The sequence below is a fragment of the Gadus macrocephalus genome, chromosome 16 (genome assembly GCF_031168955.1).
Source record: "Gadus macrocephalus chromosome 16, ASM3116895v1".
In the NCBI taxonomy this organism is placed as follows: Eukaryota; Metazoa; Chordata; class Actinopteri; order Gadiformes; family Gadidae; genus Gadus; species Gadus macrocephalus.
In genome coordinates this window covers 351,738-368,999 of record NC_082397.1, presented here as the reverse complement: position 1 = coordinate 368,999, position 17,262 = coordinate 351,738, and the positions used below count along the sequence as shown (strand labels likewise).

Sequence of the window (17,262 nt, the reverse complement as noted above, 5' to 3'; positions counted from 1 at the left end):
TACAGGCACTTCGGTGCGGTTACAGAGTTGTACCGCGGTTCGTAAATGTGGCGTACATAGCGTTAATATGGTGAATGTAAAGGCTTGTTTTGCAATACGGAATTTAAAACTTGAAGTCGGAGTTCCACCCGGACCGTTTAGCCAAAGTATGCTACTCCGACTCCGTAATCCCTTCAGCAGCTCTCCGTCGGGATGTCGGATACGCAATGCAATTGGCCGCCCGATCTATCTTATACAGTATGTATGTTACAAACCATTTAAGCAGTGTTGTAAATACACTTCCAAAGCTTTTCAAATCTTATTTGGTGTTTTATTGGTCCTGGTGCAAAGTAAACAATGTACAAAGTAATTAAGGTACAAAGTCAAACCGAAGAAGTGATTCAGGAAATGATTTTGTTAGAGGACCAATCACAGCCCTTGCCGTCTCCGTTGCGTCGACCAATAGGTCCATGGTTTCAACGCATTGTTAAAAATATTGGATGTGCACGTAAGCTACGGAGAGGGTCTCCGACAGGCTGTCCGGCTATGGATAGGGCTCTCTGTGTCTACTTACAGCACTTTAACATGCACACGCATTTGAAAAGGCGCCATCCAGGTGTTACTATCACCGTTGCTGTGGAAAAAAAAAAGCGAGCTGTACAAACCCAGCTCACTGGGAATTCATAAATGCAAATGCCATAACAAAGTTTATTGGTGTTTTCTTTGCTGCTTTTTTTTTTATTTTTTTATTCCCCTTAACTATTAACCGTATCGTACCGTACCGTGACTTAAAAACCGAGGTACGTACCGAACCGTGACTTTTGTGTACCGTTACACCCCTACTACTTACATAGTATGCTTCTGTGATCTGAGAGTAGGAATGCGCGATATAAACGATATACGATATAAACGATAAAAAATGGCCTACGATAGAGATTTTAGTTATATTGCTCTATCGCGATAATGTATGTTTGACGCGATCTATCCATGACTCGCGAAATATAAAGAGCCACGAGCTGCAACCGTCTGCAACGCATCGTCCGCGACCCGCGAATTTTAAAAAGAGCCACGAGCTGCAACCAGCTGCATCGCATCATCCGCGACACGCGAAATTTAAAGAGCCACGAGCTGCAACCGGCTGCAACGCATCGTCCGCGACCCGCGGAATTTAAAGAGCCACGAGCTGCAACCGGCTGCAACGCATCGTCCGCGACCCGCGGAATTTAAAGAGCCATGAGCTCCAACCGGCTTCAACGCATCATCGTCAATATGTAAATATGGCTGAAAGCGAAACGGAGGAGCTGGTGATTGCTCTCATTTCATGTTCATTTCAAAATTATATGCGTTCATTTTCCACTTATTTTATGTTTTAATAGCAAGTATCTGTGCACACACTTGGAAGATTTTTCTTTATTTAAAATAGCCATGCCTAATACTGGACGTATTTCCCTAATTCACAGTATCCGTTTCTTTATTAACAAGACACCACCAATTTTTATTTCATTAAGAGAAGTATACGTCATTACACAGAAGATTTTTTTCTTTTTTAAAGTCTCTGCAGCTACAACATTATGTTGTATGATTAGTTTTGCACAATAAATGTTCTCAAAACGACATACATTTAGCAGTTTAGCTTTCCTTAGAGTCTATGTAACCTCTTCTGAAATGGTTCTATTATGATTTATATATCGTGATATACAGGCGCGGCGTCATGGGTGGGCCTGACGGGCCTGGGCCCACCCACTTGTACAACTGGCCCGCCCTAAATGACAGCGTGATTATTTAATTATTTTTCAAAATTCAAATTAACATCTACATTAATAATAACGACTAAAAAAACATCCAGCTAAAAAGGAAAGATCATATTTATTATGTTGTTAACATGTGTGAAGTCTGCGCCAGTATTGTTTGTGGTTGTCATAGTAAACTTGCCGCCTTTTTACGTCCTGTACAGTTTACGTTTGGCATTATCGAAATCCACAATGGAGCTCATCCGTAATTATTAGCATACAGATACAGATTATTAGCATAGGCCTACAGCATGGCTCGACAGACATCACTTTCCAACTATATCAAGAGAGTTAGAACGGAGTCACCAGATGCTGCCGGACCGGCGACAGCACCTGCACCAGCTAGGCAAGCTGTGGGATTAGCGTGGGAAGAGGGGCCTATTGGCGGGCAAGAAGGAGCAGCCAGCCAGTCAAGCTCCGCTGGTTCATTGGCTCCAGTGGACCTGTCGGCAATAGACGAACCGGCTGCGCAGCCGAAACTAAAGAAGTACCCCATCACAGTTTTTGGGCACAAGGACAGGAGCTTCTCATCACACTGGTACAGATTTTTAGAATACAGTGTAAGCATGCCATCAGGATTTACATGTAGTTTAAGTTAAATTCTAAATTATTTAACCAAAGTGCGAACACGTTTCATGATTATGATCTTGTGAACTGAAAAACTAGACGTTCCGGATGTTGTTGCTGTTTATATTTGATCGTGAATAACGTTGATACTTGATACAAATAGTGGCCCATCCTAAATTACTCTGGCCCATCCGAAATTGAAATCCTGGCGCCGCGCCTGGTGATATATATCGTTATCGCAATAGGTTGCATGTATATCGCAATATGGATTTTAGGCCATATCGCCCATCCCTATCTGAGAGCTGTTATTAACCAGCGAAGGGTGTGTCCACGCCCCGCTCAGCTGGTCCAATGAAGAGGTCCCACAGTGCAGGGGCCCCCACCAGCCGGTTCAGGCCCCCCCCCCCCCCCCGCCCAGCCGGTTCAGGGGCCCCCGCCCAGCCGGGTTCAGGGGCCCCCGCCCAGCCGGTTCAGGCCCCCCCCCCCCCGCCCAGCCGGTTCAGGGGCCCAGCCGGTTCAGGGCCCCCCCCGCCCAGCCGGTTCAGGGGCCCCCGCCCAGCCGGTTCAGGGGCCCCCCCCCGCCCAGCCGGTTCAGGGGCCCCCCCCCGCCCAGCCGGTTCAGGCCCCCCCCCCCCGCCCAGCCGGTTCAGGGGCCCAGCCGGTTCAGGGGCCCCCGCCCAGCCGGTTCAGGGCCCCCCCCCGCCCAGCCGGTTCAGGGCCCCCCCCGCCCAGCCGGTTCAGGGCCCCCCCCCCCGCCCAGCCGGTTCAGGGGCCCCCCCCCGCCCAGCCGGTTCAGGGCCCCCCCCGCCCAGCCGGTTCAGGGCCCCCCCCCGCCCAGCCGGTTCAGGGCCCCCCCCCGCCCAGCCGGTTCAGGGGCCCCCCCCCGCCCAGCCGGTTCAGGGGCCCCCCCCCGCCCAGCCGGTTCAGGGGCCCCCTCCCAGCCGGTTCAGGGGCCCCCCCCCGCCCAGCCGGTTCAGGGCCCCCCCCGCCCAGCCGGTTCAGGGCCCCCCCCGCCTGAGAGTCAGGACGATCTGATGATCAGAGTAGAGCATAAAGTAATCACATAGGCCTGCGTGTCATCACAGTGACCTCCCAGCAGGACGCAGCCTATATGGGCCATGGGGATGTTTGGAGCGAGGCGGGGATGTATATCGCTGTAGAAGTAATAGAGATGTTATGCAAAAGGCCCTGTTAACCTTTGACCCCTTGTTGTTATAATTTTCCAGCCCAGAACGTGACCGTGGATGAGATTCTCAACGCCTACAGACAAGGCTGCCAGAAGCTCAACTGCAAGCCCATCGCCAAAGTGCTCAAACAGATTCAGGTGAGGCCCGGACTCCGCTGCAGGGCACCAGGGACACACACACAAGCATTTGTGCACAAACACGCACACAGTTTTCCTGGAGGCTGAAGCACCAAGTGCTAAGGAGAGCAGGGTCTCAATGAATTCTGTCCAGCCCGGTCCAGTCAGCAGCAACCCTGCTGTCTAGGGAGATGTGTGTGGACATGGGGAGATGTGTGTGGACAAGGGGAGATGTGTGTGGACATGGGGAGATGTGTGTGGACATGGGGAGATGTGTGTGGACATGGGGAGATGTGTGTGGACATGGGGAGATGTGTGTGGACATGGGGAGATGTGTGTGGACATGGGGAGATGTGTGTGGACATGTGGAGATGTGTGTGGACATGGGGAGATGTGTGTGGAGATGTGTGTGGACATGGGGAGATGTGTGTGGAGATGTTTGTGGACATGGGGAGATGTGTGTGGACATGAGGAGATGTGTGTGGACATGAGGAGATGTGTGTGGAGATGTTTGTGGACATGGGGAGATGTGTGTGGACATGAGGAGATGTGTGTGGACATGGGGAGATGTGTGTGGACATGGGGAGATGTGTGTGGACATGGGGAGATGTGTGTGGACATGGGGAGATGTGTGTGGACATGGGGAGATGTGTGTGGACATGGGGAGATGTTTGTGGACATGGGGAGATGTGTGTGGACATGAGGAGATGTGTGTGGACATGGGGAGATGTGTGTGGAGATGTTTGTGGACATGGGGAGATGTGTGTGGACATGGGGAGATGTGTGTGGACATGAGGAGATGTGTGTGGACATGGGGAGATGTGTGTGGACATGGGGAGATGTGTGTGGACATGGGGAGATGTGTGTGGACATGAGGAGATGTGTGTGGACATGAGGAGATGTGTGTGGACATGGGGAGATGTGTGTGGACATGGGGAGATGTGTGTGGACATGTGGAGATGTGTGTGGAGATGTTTGTGGACATGTGGAGATGTGTGTGGAGATGTGTGTGGACATGTGGAGATGTGTGTGGAGATGTTTGTGGACATGTGGAGATGTGTGTGGAGATGTTTGTGGACATGGGGAGATGTGTGTGGAGATGTTTGTGGACATGGGGAGATGTGTGTGGACATGAGGAGATGTGTGTGGACATGGGGAGATGTGTGTGGACATGTGTGTGCGCTCTGTGCCAGGCTGGAGCCTGCTAGTTGTAGCGTGTAGTCTTTAACATAGACGGCTTTAATATTGTGTGAACAGGCACCAACAACATCAGCTGCATCTTGTAGAAGCCCACAGAAATAACCTCTGAGAAGGCTGTCTTCCAACCAAATCTCCGGTACCTGAGTATAACACGAAAACCCCCACTTACACAACTCAAAGTCCGGTTCCTATGAAAATTAATAACATTTAAGGATTGTTTTCCGTGTTGTTATGGAAGTCATGCTGTTTTTGAAACTTTGGCTATTGTTTCTTTGTCAATCTGCTATTAAACAGCTGAGGGTTGTTCTTCAAAGACAGCTTTTTAAACGCCACCAAGCGTGTACTTGCTTATGAAAGACAAAATGTTGTATTCATATTTAATTTTCTTTGGTTGACTTTGTGTTGGGATTAGCCAGCACAGTTTGTCCTAATCCTCCCTTTATAAGCCTTTTTCAAGGTTGCTTTCACTCTTCATTTAGTTTGGCTTTACACAGCCGAACAGAATCACACTCAAGGTGAATAAATTGATGTGTTGCCTGCTCTTTAGTTTATGAGTCGTGACGTTGTATGAATAAACCAATCATGCTCATTATGAGAATGTATTTGAAAAACCTTAAGTGGTAATTAATTAATATAGAATAATGTCAAATAAAAGAAGGGCAACGGTGAGAGATATAGAAGGTTCTGAGCAGTCTGGGAGGTTCTGAGCAGAACATCTGGGAGGTTCTGAGCAGTCTGGGAGGTTCTGAGCAGTCTGGGAGGTTCTGAGCAGTCTGGGAGGTTCTGAGCAGACCGTCTGGGAGGTTCTGAGCAGACCGTCTGGGAGGTTCTGAGCAGTCTGGGAGGTTCTGAGCAGACCGTCTGGGAGGTTCTGAGCAGAACGTCTGGGAGGTTCTGAGCAGACCGTCTGGGAGGTTCTGAGCAGACCGTCTGGGAGGTTCTGAGCAGACCGTCTGGGAGGTTCTGAGCAGACCGTCTGGGAGGTTCTGAGCAGTCTGGGAGGTTCTGAGCAGACCGTCTGGGAGGTTCTGAGCAGAACGTCTGGGAGGTTCTGAGCAGAACGTCTGGGAGGTTCTGAGCAGAACGTCTGGGAGGTTCTGAGCAGAACGTCTGGGAGGTTCTGAGCAGAACGTCTGGGAGGTTCTGAGCAGAACGTCTGGGAGGTTCTGAGCAGAACGTCTGGGAGGTTCTGAGCAGACCAGACCGTCTGGGAGGTTCTGAGCAGACCGTCTGGGAGGTTCTGAGCAGACCAGACCGTCTGGGAGGTTCTGAGCAGACCGTCTGGGAGGTTCTGAGCAGAACGTCTGGGAGGTTCTGAGCAGAACGTCTGGGAGGTTCTGAGCAGACCAGACCGTCTGGGAGGTTCTGAGCAGACCAGACCGTCTGGGAGGTTCTGAGCAGACCAGACCGTCTGGGAGGTTCTGAGCAGACCAGACCGTCTGGGAGGTTCTGAGCAGAACGTCTGGGAGGTTCTGAGCAGACCAGACCGTCTGGGAGGTTCTGAGCTGAACGTCTGGGAGGTTCTGAGCAGACCTTCTGGGAGGTTCTGAGCTGAACGTCTGGGAGGTTCTGAGCAGACCTTCTGGGAGGTTCTGAGCAGACCGTCTCTGTAGATATTGCAATATTTGTATTTGTTTCTGCTTTCCTGAACCACATGTGCTGGGTGGCCCCTGTAGTCGTTTAATGAGGGAAATGCTAAAAGAATAAAGATAAATGGTACTATGAGCCAACAAGCAGTAAATATGTTCTGCTGTTTCTTAAGAGCAGGGACATACAGTCAGAGTACATCATTAAATGCATTGAACTAGTTTATCACCAGAGAGAACGCTGTATTGAGCTATTATATTCCACCCACACTACGTCTAAAGTCGTAAACCAAACCTTCAGTACGTTTAGAGTACATTAAGACAAACATAGGCCAGGATTTCACACATCTTGCACACATTCAGAGCGTAACTCAATCAGGCTTGATTCTCTTTCTAATCACAGGATTCACACCAAGGCTGTAAATCCTCCCACGTTTGAATGCATTTAATGAAACACGACAGATGTGAACGCACCCTAAGAATCCGCTCCTTTCTCAGAGGAAAGGCTGCCTGGCTCACGTCTCACTAGGCCCCTCGCTTGTGATTGGTCACGGAACGGAGTGATGAGGAATTAAAGGCTGGAAATGACAGAGGGATCGCATCGCCTCTGGATGACTGAGTTAGTCATTTGCGTCAAAAGTATGTAGAGTGATGGATGGTAAAGGTGAATGACATATTTCTTAATTTGCCGCAATTTCCTGCCCCTAAAAACCCACCCGCTGTTAAAATAGTCTTTCTCCCAGTGATGCAATGGAACATTTGAGGGTCTATTATTTACATAAGTACCCAAGTCCACACAACAGCCCCCCTCGCTGAAACATAAACACAGCGGAGTACTGACAGCAAAATGCAGACAGATTCAACTCTGGGTATTGGTACTGGTCCCATACGGTCATACTCAGCCTATCAGGAGCAGCGCTCCATACGGTCATACTCAGCCTATCAGGAGCAGCGCTCCATACGCTCATACTCAGCCTATCAGGAGCAGCGCCCCATACGCTCATACTCAGCCTATCAGGAGCTGAACACCAAGGAGCAGCGCCCCATACGCTCATACTCAGCCTATCAGGAGCAGCGCTCCATACGCTCATACTCAGCCTATCAGGAGCAGCGCTCCATACGCTCATACTCAGCCTATCAGGCGCAGCGCTCCATACGGTCATACTCAGCCTATCAGGAGCAGCGCTCCATACGGTCATACTCAGCCTATCAGGAGCAGCGCTCCATACGGTCATACTCAGCCTATCAGGAGCAGCGCTCCATACGGTCATACTCAGCCTATCAGGAGCAGCGCTCCATACGCTCATACTCAGCCTATCAGGAGCAGCGCTCCATACGCTCATACTCAGCCTATCAGGAGCAGCGCCCCATACGCTCATACTCAGCCTATCAGGAGCTGAACACCAAGGAGCAGCGCCCCATACGCTCATACTCAGCCTATCAGGAGCAGCGCTCCATACGCTCATACTCAGCCTATCAGGAGCAGCGCCCCATACGGTCATACTCAGCCTATCAGGAGCAGCGCCCCATACGCTCATACTCAGCCTATCAGGAGCAGCGCTCCATACGCTCATACTCAGCCTATCAGGCGCAGCGCTCCATACGGTCATACTCAGCCTATCAGGCGCAGCGCTCCATACGGTCATACTCAGCCTATCAGGCGCAGCGCTCCATACGGTCATACTCAGCCTATCAGGAGCAGCGCTCCATACGGTCATACTCAGCCTATCAGGAGCAGCGCTCCATACGGTCATACTCAGCCTATCAGGAGCAGCGCTCCATACGGTCATACTCAGCCTATCAGGCGCAGCGCTCCATACGGTCATACTCTAGTATTTGGTGGTTCAGTGGAACCCGTTCTGCAGGGACAAGGTCTGGTTCCCCACAGGCTGGTTCTGCCCAGCCTGTAAGAGGGCTGGTAGGATGGGACAGTAACACCACTGTCTCAGGGACTGTTTGTACTGCCCCACCCTTACGGTCCCTGTAGCCGGGCCTCTCTCTGCCTTTATAAACACGCACACACGTCTGCACGCGCGTGTGACCCTGCATCATGAAGAGTGATGTAGGCAGGCCGGCCCCAGAGGCTGTGACGTGGCGCGGTGGAAACCCTGGAGCTCACCGTCTCGCCCGCAAGTCAGCTGAGACACTGGGCTGACATCACAGCCACTTGTGGAAAGACACAGTAACATGCTAAGCTGCTTCTGTCCCATGCCCGCAAGCTGCTTTTAGACCTGCTGTGTGGGTACATTTCCACTGGGAGTTAACTGGCTTTGGTCCCTCTCCCTCCCTTTCCTATCACTCTCTCTCTACCAGCTCCTAGTGTCTTGCCTAACTCTGTCCCTTATTCACTCCCTCTCTGGTTGTGTCTATGAACACTCTCCCCCTCACCCTCTATCTCTCCCCCTATCTCTCTCTACAACCGAAGCACCAGGGCTGCCTTGACGGCCCCGTCGTTGTTTAGCCCTGCGGTCAGTGGGCCGCTGCTCTCCATTCTGCTTAGTCATCCTTGTGCTAAACCGGCCGTATAAACAGGCCAGGCTAACTAAATAGTTGGCCAGTGGGGGGGAGGGGTTAAGGGGAGTTCAGCCATTTGCAGTTCCTCCCCGGTGGCTGTAAATGCGTTCTCTGTGAGGGCCCCGCTGGCGTGTAGACGTGGCAGGGGGCCAGGGCCCAACAGTTTATGTGCATTGAGGGATATTTACAGTAGCAATGCTTCTAGGTGTTGGAAAAGTACATCTCTGACAACTCTGGGCCTGGTAGCGTTCCAAAACCGGACCCTTTGCAGCCTGTATCTGATCACTGGCTCTTCAGTGTACTGAAGGTTTCTCTCTGCATCACACGTCCAGAGCTCAATGAATAAGTGAAACTATTCAATGTGGTATCCTAGGAACAACCCAAACCAACAACCTGCTCACCAACGCATCCACTGGTTCTGAGTGGCATGGTTCATCCGCGTTGTCCAACATCTGCAGTCAACGTCCCCACACACATACACCGAGACCTGGGAGGAGGACACTCAGGGCCCCCTAGTGCTCACTCTGAGACACAGCACAAGGCGCTCGTGTTACTGGTGAATGTAGTTTACGCCTTGTTCACACTACATGAGTCCGTCGACGGATGACCTAGGGCGTGTTTGATGTATAGGGGACTAGTCTTTGTAGACGCATACTGCAGCCAATCAAATCGCTTCCCGCTACAAAGCCGATGTGTGGATATAAATACAAAAGATGACACAAACAACAGGTGACTAAAAACAATCCTATCATTCCACATTTCTTTAAAAAAATATAACGGCCGGACTTTTCCTGCTTCTTCCTGCTTGTTATCGCACAATGGATCCCGCAGACGCGGGAGTGGGTTAGGGTTAGTTAATTAGTTAGTTGTGTATTTGCATAACCGCAATCTGATTTCCGATGGATCCGGCGCTGCCTGAAAAGTTGTAAATTTCTCAACTTTTTGACGCAGGCCAAGGAGCCGAATGGACGGACGGACCCACAATGCATTTCATGAGCGCCACTAACTGGTTGCAATAAATAAGAATCAAACTAATGAAATGAGCTGCATGCCCGGTGTGAAGCATGGTCCCCAGACCTCTCACAGGCCTGAACACCATCTGTTCCCACACGCACAGACACGCAGACACAAGCACAGACACAAGCACACCCCCCGGTCTCTGCTGCAAAGTCTGGCAGCGGGCCTCCCCAGGACGGATACGGGCGTCCTCCTCTGCCAGGCTCGTTCTCATTCTGATGGGCTGATGTTCTGCCCCTCTGACACCATCTGACATGAGAGGGATTCTTTACGGAGCACGGCTTCAAAAGAGTCACCCAACGCCCGCTGGTTTTGTGTATTTATTTTCTTGCTTGTTTCATTTGTAAAGAAAGATCCCAAAACGGGACAGGCTGAAGGGCCAAACACGTGTGAGAGAGTGTACAGTATCAGACCGTGTGCCCAGCAGAGCACTGGGCAGGGCTGATGGCGGCACAGAGGTCATCAGGTGCATTGGAGAGCTGTCGGTCATACTGTCGGTCATACGGTCATACTGTCGGTCATACTGTCGGTCATACGGTCATACAGAAGGACCCCGTCCTGGTTGCTTGCTACAATATGTATTATTGTTATCCTCCTCAATGGTTGGACCTGTGATTGGTGTAAGGTGTGCCTCTCGTACTACTCAGTGCTTAACCAGGTGTCCTTTACTAATGCACTGTTGCCTCCTGAACCCTGTAGGAACTGAAAGATCTGACTCAGCGAAACGAATGCCTGGATCTTAAAGGTGAGTGCGCAACACACTAATATGTGACATTCTGGGATTGAAATGGATAATCACCAACAACACATTGTGTTACACTGCTGAGGTGTGTGTGTGTGTGTTCCAGGTGAGAAGCTGGACTACAAGGCCTGCGAGTCCCTTGAAGAGGTGTTGAAGAGGGTGCAGTTCAAGTTGGTGGACCTGGAGCAGACGAACCTGGATGAAGATGTGAGGGAAACGCTCACTCAATCCACCTTCATCCAGTTTCTATTTGTGTTTCTCTGCGTTGCCTCAGACCTTGTGCGACCGGATGTTGTTGGGGTTCATCATGGCGGTTCTCAACTTCACATCACTCACATGCCTTTGTATGTAAACCGCATCAGGCACACAGACGCACACACACACACTATGAAGACTGGCCTGGGGAGTAGGCTGGAAGGAAGACCAAGCCACAGACTGCATCCTGTCCCGCATGGCTCAGGATATACAAAAACAGCTTGAGGGTTGTAAACCTAATCGCCTCGACATTCAAATACTTCCTCAAACAACAACCGTTAACGCTCTGAACCCCAACCCCAACGCACCAGAGAGACGTTAACACACTCCCTGGCCCCCCTCCAACGCTCACTCTAAAGGCTCGACGGCAGGGGGTTAATATTAATATAATAATAATAATAATATCAAACATAATGATCAATCTATTTCTTTAATCTCTTTAGCTGTATATAGGGTCAGGGTTAACCCTAACCCTATTTCTTTAATCTCTTTAGCTGTATATAGGGTCAGGGTTAACCCTAACCCTATTTCTTTAATCTCTTTAGCTGTATATAGGGTCAGGGTTAACCCTAACCCTATTTCTTTAATCTCTTTAGCTGTATATAGGGTCAGGGTTAACCCTAACCCTATTTCTTTAATCTCTTTAGCTGTATAATACTGACTAAATGCTTAGCGCTCCTGGCCCTGCTCTCTGGAGGAGTAGTGTGTTGCACTCCTCATTCTCCAAGGAGGTTACCCTCACGTCCATCAGAGAGGGGTAGGGTTAGGGTTAAGGAGGTTACCCTCACGTCCATCAGAGAGGGGTAGGGTTAAGGAGGTTACCCTCACGTCCATCAGAGAGGGTTAGGGTTAAGGAGGGTACCCTCACGTCCATCAGAGAGGGTTAGGGTTAAGGAGGTTACCCTCACGTCCATCAGAGAGGGGTAGGGTTAAGGAGGTTACCCTCACGTCCATCAGAGAGGGGTAGGGTTAAGGAGGTTACCCTCACGTCCATCAGAGAGGGTTAGGGTTAAGGAGGGTACCCTCACGTCCATCAGAGAGGGTTAGGGTTAAGGAGGGTACCCTCACGTCCATCAGAGAGGGTTAGGGTTAAGGAGGGTACCCTCACGTCCATCAGAGAGGGGTAGGGTTAAGGAGGGTACCCTCACGTCCATCAGAGAGGGTTAGGGTTAAGGAGGGTACCCTCACGTCCATCAGAGAGGGGTAGGGTTAAGGAGGGTACCCTCACGTCCATCAGAGAGGGGTAGGGTTAAGGAGGTTACCCTCACGTCCATCAGAGAGGGTTAGGGTTAAGGAGGTTACCCTCACGTCCATCAGAGAGGGTTAGGGTTAAGGAGGGTACCCTCACGTCCATCAGAGAGGGGTAGGGTTAAGGAGGGTACCCTCACGTCCATCAGAGAGGGGTAGGGTTAAGGAGGGTACCCTCACGTCCATCAGAGAGGGGTAGGGTTAGGGTTAAGGAGGGTACCCTCACGTCCATCAGAGAGGGGTAGGGTTAAGGAGGTTACCCTCACGTCCATCAGAGAGGGTTAGGGTTAAGGAGGGTACCCTCACGTCCATCAGAGAGGGGTAGGGTTAAGGAGGGTACCCTCACGTCCATCAGAGAGGGTTAGGGTTAAGGAGGTTACCCTCACGTCCATCAGAGAGGGTTAGGGTTAAGGAGGTTACCCTCACGTCCATCAGAGAGGGTTAGGGTTAGGGTTAAGGAGGTTACCCTCACGTCCATCAGAGAGGGTTAGGGTTAAGGAGGTTACCCTCACGTCCATCAGAGAGGGTTAGGGTTAAGGAGGTTACCCTCACGTCCATCAGAGAGGGGTAGGGTTAAGGAGGTTACCCTCACGTCCATCAGAGAGGGTTAGGGTTAAGGAGGTTACCCTCACGTCCATCAGAGAGGGGTAGGGTTAAGGAGGGTACCCTCACGTCCATCAGAGAGGGGTAGGGTTAAGGAGGTTACCCTCACGTCCATCAGAGGGTTAGGGTTAAGGAGGTTACCCTCACGTCCATCAGAGAGGGGTAGGGTTAGGGTTAAGGAGGTTACCCTCACGTCCATCAGAGAGGGTTAGGGTTAAGGAGGGTACCCTCACGTCCATCAGAGAGGGGTAGGGTTAAGGAGGGTACCCTCACGTCCATCAGAGAGGGTTAGGGTTAAGGAGGTTACCCTCACGTCCATCAGAGAGGGGTAGGGTTAGGGTTAAGGAGGGTACCCTCACGTCCATCAGAGAGGGGTAGGGTTAAGGAGGGTACCCTCACGTCCATCAGAGAGGGTTAGGGTTAAGGAGGGTACCCTCACGTCCATCAGAGAGGGGTAGGGTTAAGGAGGTTACCCTCACGTCCATCAGAGAGGGGTAGGGTTAAGGAGGTTACCCTCACGTCCATCAGAGAGGGTTAGGGTTAAGGAGGTTACCCTCACGTCCATCAGAGAGGGGTAGGGTTAAGGAGGTTACCCTCACGTCCATCAGAGAGGGTTAGGGTTAGGGTTAAGGAGGGTACCCTCACGTCCATCAGAGAGGGTTAGGGTTAAGGAGGTTACCCTCACGTCCATCAGAGAGGGTTAGGGTTAGGGTTAAGGAGGTTACCCTCACGTCCATCAGAGACACTCAAACGGATGGAGGAAGTTAGGAAGTTCCACAAAATGGTGTCTGGATATGGTCATGAAGTGACTAGTGAATGTTTACTCTCATCTCAATCTCATTGGCTCCTCCAATTGGCTGATGTCATTGTAGCCTGCCATTAGCTCCTCCCACTGCATGGTCTCATTAGCTCCTCCCATTGTATGGTCTCATTAGCTCCTCCCATTGCATGCTCTCATTAGCTCCTCCCATTGTATGTCTTCACTGGCTCCTCCCATTGGGTGCTGCTATCGATGAGTCATGCTGAAGTGCTCCTCTCGTCATCCCCTCTGCCTCCCAGTTGAGGAAAGGTTATTCTGGACGTGTTGTCGCGGCCGTGATGGACATGCAGAGCAGCCCATCAAGTACGACTTTGTCCCCTCTTGGAAAAACAACCTTTACGACCGTGGTATTACATCATAGGACGGTGACGGACGTCTCTCCCACGGAACGTCCTTAAAACGCTGCCTGCAAACAGACGGTGCAGTTTATAACCACGGCCTTCCTGCCCTGTGGCACCATGGCGCAGTGTGGTGTCGAAGGACGGAGTCGGTCTCCTCTGCTGTGAAGGACCTTCTGAGGCCTCGTTAGCACTAATCTGGCTCACCTGCCCCTGCCCTGACTCCATAACTGTGCGTTCACACCAAACGCGAAATTTGTCGCCCGTTCGTGTTTTCGCCGAAGTTTTGACGCGCCACACATCATAATCTGTCGCTGTGCAAGTTTTGTCGAATTTGTCGCGCCACAACAAGATAACCACCATTGCATATCTTTACCTTTTGTGGAAGAGGGAGAGACGTCGGAGGACCCGACGCAGTATATTCATAATATTGCAATGACCACAGAAGAGGCAGTGAATGAAGTATTGAATAGACAGAGATTCATTAGATAGGCCTACCTAATAAACCGTTGGAACACACAAGACCGGAAACATAGCAACGCCGGTGAACAAACCCTGAGAAGCCCAATCCCTACGAGAGCTCCCCGCGCTACGGCCATCCGGAGGCGCACAAAGCTTTTGGCCGTGATATTATCTATACAAATATTATAATATATACTATTATAATATATATAGAGCTCCGGGAGTCGCAAACGGCAACATTCACTTTCTCCTCCATGCTGCAGTTCACCCCGGACTGCACTGCACTGAGTTTGACGGTTGAACGCTGATTGGCTGTTACGTTACACATGTGACTCGGTGGCCAAGCTGTTGAACGCTGATTGGCTGTCATAACGCGAAATTCGCGTCGAAGTTGAAATATTTCAACTCGTGAACGCGCTCGCCTGTGCACGGCGAAAGTGTGGTGCGACAAATCAAAACTTGTCGCCGGTTTTCTCTCGCGGAAAATTAGCCCGATACGCGTCTATAGTTGACTTTGTATGGGATCCTGTCGCCCCGTCGCGTTTGGTTTGAACGCAGTTAAGGTACGGCCACACTGAACGTGTTACTAACCCTAACCCTAACCCTTTGTATGGGATCCTGTCGCCCCGTCGCGTTTGGTTTGAACGCACAGTAAGGCTCTGGAGCCTCTTGGAGGAGCTCTGCCCTGGCCGACTCATCCCTCCTTTACTACATTTATTATATCCTCCATCTTGTTTGGTCTTTGCCTGACTGTGCCAGGTGCACTCGTCCATGGGCTGTCTGTGCAGGACCTGACAGTCTGTTACCACGGCGACCAGCCCCGCTCTACACTGTCAACACGCTACGGCGCAGCACCGCCAACATCATCCCAGCGAGGAGAAGAACGGGGCAGCGCTTTTTGAAGAGGATAGACCACCTTTAACCTGTGTGTGTGTGTGTGTGTGTGTGTGTGTGTGTGTGTGTGTGTGTGTGTGTGCGTGTGCGTGCACCAGGGGGCGTCGGCGCTGTTCGATATGATCGAGTACTATGAGTCGGCCACGCACCTCAATATCTCCTTCAACAAACACATCGGCACGCGGGGATGGCAGGCCGCCGCCCACATGATGAGGAAGGTGAGAGGTCACACTCACTCCCACCAAAGGTCAACGGCCTTTCAGTATATGCAAGGAACAGGGAGAGGCTCACTGGCTGAGCCAGTGAGCCGGTGTCTGAACCTGGAAGGCCTATGTGTCACACTAGCGTCTCTGTATTCACCGTCCTGCCTGCTATCATCATCTCAAATTGATCCCATTCAAATAACTAGGCCAGCCAAATCTCAAAAAACATGGATCAAACCAAACATGAGCGTTTACCCAACACTGCGACCTGCTAGCATTTAGCCAGAGTAGAATCAAGCTCCTCAAACGATTTTGAGAGTGAGGGGGTGGTATTTGGTTCACCACTGGTCACACTGGGCACCAGAGGTACTGTGTCCCTATCCTGGTCCTCCTCTCAAGCTAGCATCAAGCTAGCTGAGCATCAAGATAGCATCAATCTAACTGAGCATCAAGCTAGCATCAAACTAGCTGAGCATCAAGCTAGCATCAAACTAGCTGAGCATCAAGCTAGCATCAAACTAGCTGAGCATCAAGCTAGCATCAAACTAGCTGAGCATCAAGCTAGCAGTAAACTAGCTGAACATCAAGCTAGCATTAAGCTAGCTGAGCATCAAGCCAGCTGAGCAACAAGCTAGCTGATCATGTTATCTATTCGTGTTATCTATTCGCATACAACTCTGTTAAAGTTTAACTTGAATTGTATAAAAAGGAAATGTTTTCCTTTAAGTCTGAAAGATTTATTCGACCTAAATGGTGCTAAAGTCGATCTGCCAACATTGCGGTGTTCAGGGAGGGGGTCTGCTGGGTAAACGGCTCTCCCTCAGGGAAGGGTAGATCTGCTCACTGGTCAGAGGCCCCCGTCCTGTGGCTCCTCATCGTCATCATCCTCCTCTTCCCTCTGTTAACCCTAACCCTTCAGACCAGCTCCCTCCAGTACCTGGACGCCCGCCACAGCCCCCTGCTGGACCACTCGGCCCCCTTCGTGGCCCGGGCACTGAGGATCAGCGGCAGCCTGGTGGTCCTCCACCTGGAGAACGCCGGCCTCTCAGGACGGCCCCTCATGCTGCTGGGTGAGGCCCGGGGGGGGGGGGGGGGGGGGGGGGAGACGGAGGGGGAGGGGGAGAGGTTAGCTAACCCTAACCCTAACGCCGGCTTGTGGGGCTTGTGGGGGGACCTGAGACCGGGAGGGGGAGGGGGACGGGGCGACGGAGGGGGACCTGAGAGACCAGTTAGGGGGGAAGGGGGCACACGTCCCTGGAGGTGGTGGATCCGTCGTCTAACCGTCTTGCTCTGGTCCAGCCACGGCGCTGAAGATGAACATGAACCTGCGGGAGCTATACCTGGCGGACAACAAGCTGAACGGCCTGCAGGACTCTGCGCAGCTGGGGAACCTGCTCAAGTTCAACTACAACATCCAGATCCTGGACCTGCGCAACAACCACATCCTGGACACGGGTGAGTGTCTGGGAGGTGACCCCCTCCCTGTGGAACGGCGGGGGGACGGCGTGTTCACCCGGCGCTAGCTCATGTGTCTCCCCCCCTCCCCCCCACAGGGCTGGCCTACGTCTGTGAGGGCCTGAAGGAGCAGAGGAAGGGCCTGGTCACCCTGGTGCTGTGGAACAACCAGCTCACGCACAACGGCATGGGCTACCTGGCTGCTGCTCTGGTACGTGACGGTGGACACGCCCGGTCTGAGTGGCTCTCCCGGTCTGAGTGGCTCTCCCGGTCTGAGTGGCTCTCC

General features: G+C 51.7%; 2 protein-coding genes across 3 annotated transcripts in view; both read left to right on the top strand.

Moving 5' to 3' along the window:
* Positions 1 to 17,262, top strand: part of ppp1r37 (protein phosphatase 1, regulatory subunit 37) — a 52,707-nt gene that overhangs the window by 22,066 nt on the left and 13,379 nt on the right. For both annotated transcript variants that reach the window (XM_060076286.1, XM_060076287.1), the window contains exons 3-9: positions 3,563 to 3,660; positions 10,656 to 10,701; positions 10,805 to 10,905; positions 15,417 to 15,536; positions 16,441 to 16,591; positions 16,821 to 16,976; positions 17,075 to 17,187. In XM_060076286.1, coding sequence (XP_059932269.1) covers positions 3,563 to 3,660; positions 10,656 to 10,701; positions 10,805 to 10,905; positions 15,417 to 15,536; positions 16,441 to 16,591; positions 16,821 to 16,976; positions 17,075 to 17,187 — 785 coding nt within the window. The remainder of the gene's footprint in view (positions 1 to 3,562; positions 3,661 to 10,655; positions 10,702 to 10,804; positions 10,906 to 15,416; positions 15,537 to 16,440; positions 16,592 to 16,820; positions 16,977 to 17,074; positions 17,188 to 17,262) is intronic.
* Positions 4,742 to 9,743, top strand: LOC132474883 (uncharacterized). Its single transcript, XM_060075787.1, has 2 exons — positions 4,742 to 5,841; positions 6,429 to 9,743. Exon 2 carries the CDS (start codon positions 7,273 to 7,275, stop codon positions 8,410 to 8,412), a length of 1,140 nt encoding a protein of 379 aa, XP_059931770.1. The 5' UTR covers positions 4,742 to 5,841; positions 6,429 to 7,272; the 3' UTR covers positions 8,413 to 9,743.

Bases quoted from the DNA above. Each gene is read 5' to 3' on its own strand.
- LOC132474883 (XM_060075787.1), top strand. From the start codon at position 7,273: ATGCAGACAGATTCAACTCTGGGTATTGGTACTGGTCCCATACGGTCA.